Genomic DNA, 4078 nt, shown 5'->3' with positions numbered 1-4078 from the left:
GTGTATATTTTTAATGCACATTTCCATAAATCCAGTACTTCTCTGAAGTTGTACTATTTTCAAATACATGTTGTTTTAACCTTATTTTTTAATAATTTTCAAAATAATATTTCAAGGTTCCAATATTTTGTGAAATAGTGAGTATTTATTTTTAAATGCATTCAAAAATGTTTTTGTGTATAGACAAAGTTATAAACTTAAAGTGTACTAAGTATATTTGAAGTTGTTCCATTTTAGTATTTAAAAGTATACTTAATATTCTTAAAATTGTGCTTTTGTACAACTTAAATACAACTAAAGCAGATTTAGTATTAAATTAGCTGTTCCAAAATAGCACTCTTTAAGTATACTGATGATTAGTGCGGCTTCAAGTATACTAAAGTTTACTTAGATTTAGTATACTTAGTATATTATTTTATTGTCTGGTAGTAGCTAGTTTCAACAGGGCAATTCACACAAGGTTCAGGTACAGGAATTATTTCTGTGTGGTTGTACGCCACACGGTGGGACAACCAAACATCTATGATTTTTATTGTTGTGTGTCTCTTAGATAAAAAAAAAATCAACTAACAATTTGAAGGTATTGTCGTAGGGATAGGATATAGTTTGTAACCTTGCTTCACTTCAAAACATGAATTACTCATTTAATATCTTTTGATTACACTGAAAATTAGCCACTGATACAATGATGATTTATTTTATTTTTCTTTTACTTTTATGTTTATCTTTTACTTTCAAAACTCTTGAGAAAAACATATCAGTTTGGTTCCTAAATGCTCCACCATGCTTTACAGCAATGTGCCAGCTACAGCATGCTGTTAGATTGCATGGCCTATTCATTTCGTTTGAGCAGTCATTTTCTCGTTTTTCTTTGAACTGAAAAAAAAAAAATACACGTATTTGTTCAGCTTTAGAATACAATATATTTTCTACCTCTGTTGAGCTTCCCCATCACGGTGAACTCAAAGTACTTGCTGTTGTCCCTGGGGTTGTACAAGCTGAACACGGTGGTTCCAGTTTTGGGTTGCAGCTTGAAGGAGGTCAGGATGAAAGCCTCGGTCACCCCCTGTTCAGCCAGACCGCCCTGCAGCAGGTCTGGCAAGCAGTCGGGCGATGTGAGCAGATCATAAACTGGTTGACAGGGAGACGGAGGAGAGAAACGTTAAATCACATGAGCAATAATGATGGGATGTAAATATTTACGACCTGAAGCCACACTCGGCTGTTGTCACTGTAAACACGTTCTGAGTCGACAAGGAAATGATGATGCCGTCCAAGTGTTTGTTGCTTTTTGCAAGCCTCTGTACAAACTTGGCAAGCAGAGAGAAACCACAAAGAGGCGTATTTTTTTAAACAAATCAAAGCTAATGGCATGACCATTTTTATTTTTTGCTTTTAATTGGTTTTCTGCTTAAAACGGCCGATGAGCTTTTATTCACTGGCAGAAACTTTAACAAAATCTGAAGCATCTGCCCCCTGGACACCGAGGAGAGAAATCACTTCTGGTTTGAGTTTCTCTTTAATAAAGTGACTTGGGAGCTGGGCTGACCACAGAAGGGTATGCAGTGAAACGCTCGTCCACCATCTGCACACATTACAAACACAGCAGTCAGCAAGGCCCTCTGTTCTGAGGAAGCAAAATTGCTCCCAAATGGTCACAGAGACGGGACGTCGTTAGCCAAGACTACACCACCCCCATCCTGCTGGGTTTTTTTTCTCTTTTGCTCATGGTCTTACAGTATGTGTTTCAATACATGGAGGCTACAGATGTCTGCAGTGAAATGACTGAGTCACCTAAAGTATGACGACAAAAACACTAAAATCAAAATTTTGATGATTTGGTTTTAAGACTGACCAGATAAAAGAACCCATACCGTAGCGTTTGTTTCATGCCTTTAGGGCGCCTGTGCTCTTTCAACATCCTCACCTGGACTGCAAATGGTTCTTTTGTTCGTAAGTCTTCTGGACAGAGCGCTCCGGGGAGGGGGTCAGTGATGTCTTCCACAAAACACCCTGTGAGAAAGTGTCTCACGTCATCCCCCGATTAACCTCAAATTTCAAGCTTCATAAAACTACTCCAGCTTAAAGCCATTAAGTAATCCAGAGTCTTGTCCCTGTTAAAGGCCGGCACATAAATCTGACACGGTTAGTTTACTGTTAAGCAAATGGTGCAATGGTTTTCATTTCTCCGCTTGACAAATGCTCCACGCCGGAGCTTTTTGTGTGAAGAAAAGTTGTGATTTGTCATTAAAGGTTTTAAAAATATCATGTTAAACTCTCACAGTGATGAGGGAAATATATCACCAGCACTGGGATGCAATTAACATAAAGAGTGAAATCTCATTTAGTTATTAATGTCAAAGCTAATGGACGGCCAAGATCTTTTATTCAAGATATTTTATGATGCAAGACTGTCTACATCTGCTTCTTGTCGAGTGATAGCCCTGACAAATTTTTCCCCCAACCTCATATGTCAACATGATTTTTTTCAAAATAATTTATCTCTCTTAGCTTTCCAATACAATACCTAAGTAAAAAAAAAAGAAATGCATTTTTGCAGACACACAAGAAAGTTGCAGATATGTTAGAAGTAAGTTGCTCATAGGTTTTATATTAAGTTACACTTCTCAGTTGCCTTGCTGGTTTCTCATGTACCTTATGAGTAACTTATATTGTATGTGACATGTGTGAACTTGTGTATAGCTTACCCGACACATACTTGTAACTTACGTCTACCTTATCAGCAACTCGTTAACATACACTGAAAGTTTGGCGCAGGAGCAAATTATTGGATGGCACAGACATACACCAGCTAACAACATCGCATATTAGTTGGCTAACTTACACCTAATTTATGGGAACTACACCAGCATGTTTGCCACTTTTTAGTGGTGTACCAGTACCAGTATTTTTTACAAATCTATTAATATAAAATGCTCCAATGCTCAGAATATTGCAGGATACTTGTATTGATATTTTATTGAATGTTACAATTTCTTTTTCAAGTGCAAGTTTGTCAGTTCCATGTAAAAAAAATACAAGTTAAAAGAAAAACCTATTTGTTATTTTTATTTAAAAAAAATGTTGTAACAGTATATACATATCATGTTGCACATGGTTTAATCTAGTCAGAGGGGCTGTATGGAAGGTGAGACAACATCTCATAATTTGTCTTTAAAGTCACTGTAATGTTTACATTCTCACTCAGTAAGTTCTCAGTATCAGTACTCCAAATCTGCAGGTACCCAAACTGAAGTATTCATACTTGTACTCTGAGAAAAACTGGTATTGATACGCCTCTAATTATTTTCATGCATTGGCAAAAGTTGGCTGGAAGAGTTTGACAGGATCTTCATTTCGACTCCATGGCTGCCTAAATTTTTTTTGTGTGTTGATGAGACCATAAGAAAAAACAAAACAAAACAAAACAAACAAAAAAACCAACAACTTAATAATCAGTTTTTTTAAGTTTTGCGTTGATTTCAGAAATGACTGTATTGATCTTTTTATTCCAAATCTACTGTGTGGTATAAAGTTTATAAGTATAAATATTTGTCAAATCCAATGATTGTTGCTATTTCAAAGGAATGGCTCAGATTTAGGTTAGTGTGCCGTAATTATGAGTATCTAATACCTGCAGCAGATGGCAGTCAAAGGATCTTAGTTCTGAACAACACGAAGAAAATTGCATGAGTCAAGCTAGCATCACTCCAGAGTTAATTTAAAACACTTTCAATGTGAAACGTAAGTTGCAAAATGAATTAAGCATTGAGAAGTCTGCTTAACTAATAAAAATTTATAATACAATTGAAAGGAAAAAAATTGTATAGGTCCTCTGGACGGGTTCTTCTCTAATGAAACGTTTCGTCTCTCTTCCAAGAGACTTCTTCAGTCTGAGAGTTTCAGGCAAAATTCAGGCTTTTAAGCACTGCCTCCATGTGACTGATACTCACATCACATGGCTATCGTTGACACCTAATTAACACCTATTGTTAACAGGGGGTGGAGTGATACCGGCATTAGCAGCGCTGTAGGAGGGGGACAACTGAAGATGGAGGCCTCCACCTCTGTTAAATGA

General features: G+C 36.6%; 1 protein-coding gene across 2 annotated transcripts in view; it reads right to left on the bottom strand.

Moving 5' to 3' along the window:
* The window catches only part of thbs4b (thrombospondin 4b), a 22077-nt gene that overhangs the window by 15544 nt on the left and 2455 nt on the right, over positions 1-4078 (bottom strand). For both annotated transcript variants that reach the window (XM_014006519.1, XM_014006520.1), the window contains exon 2: positions 934-1131. In XM_014006519.1, coding sequence (XP_013861973.1) covers positions 934-1131 — 198 coding nt within the window. The remainder of the gene's footprint in view (positions 1-933; positions 1132-4078) is intronic.

Source organism: Austrofundulus limnaeus, unplaced genomic scaffold (genome assembly GCF_001266775.1).
Source record: "Austrofundulus limnaeus strain Quisiro unplaced genomic scaffold, Austrofundulus_limnaeus-1.0 Scaffold36, whole genome shotgun sequence".
Classification (NCBI taxonomy): domain Eukaryota; kingdom Metazoa; phylum Chordata; class Actinopteri; order Cyprinodontiformes; family Rivulidae; genus Austrofundulus; species Austrofundulus limnaeus.
The sequence above is the reverse complement of the archived record's forward strand: the minus strand, read 5'-3'. Positions and strand labels throughout refer to the sequence as shown.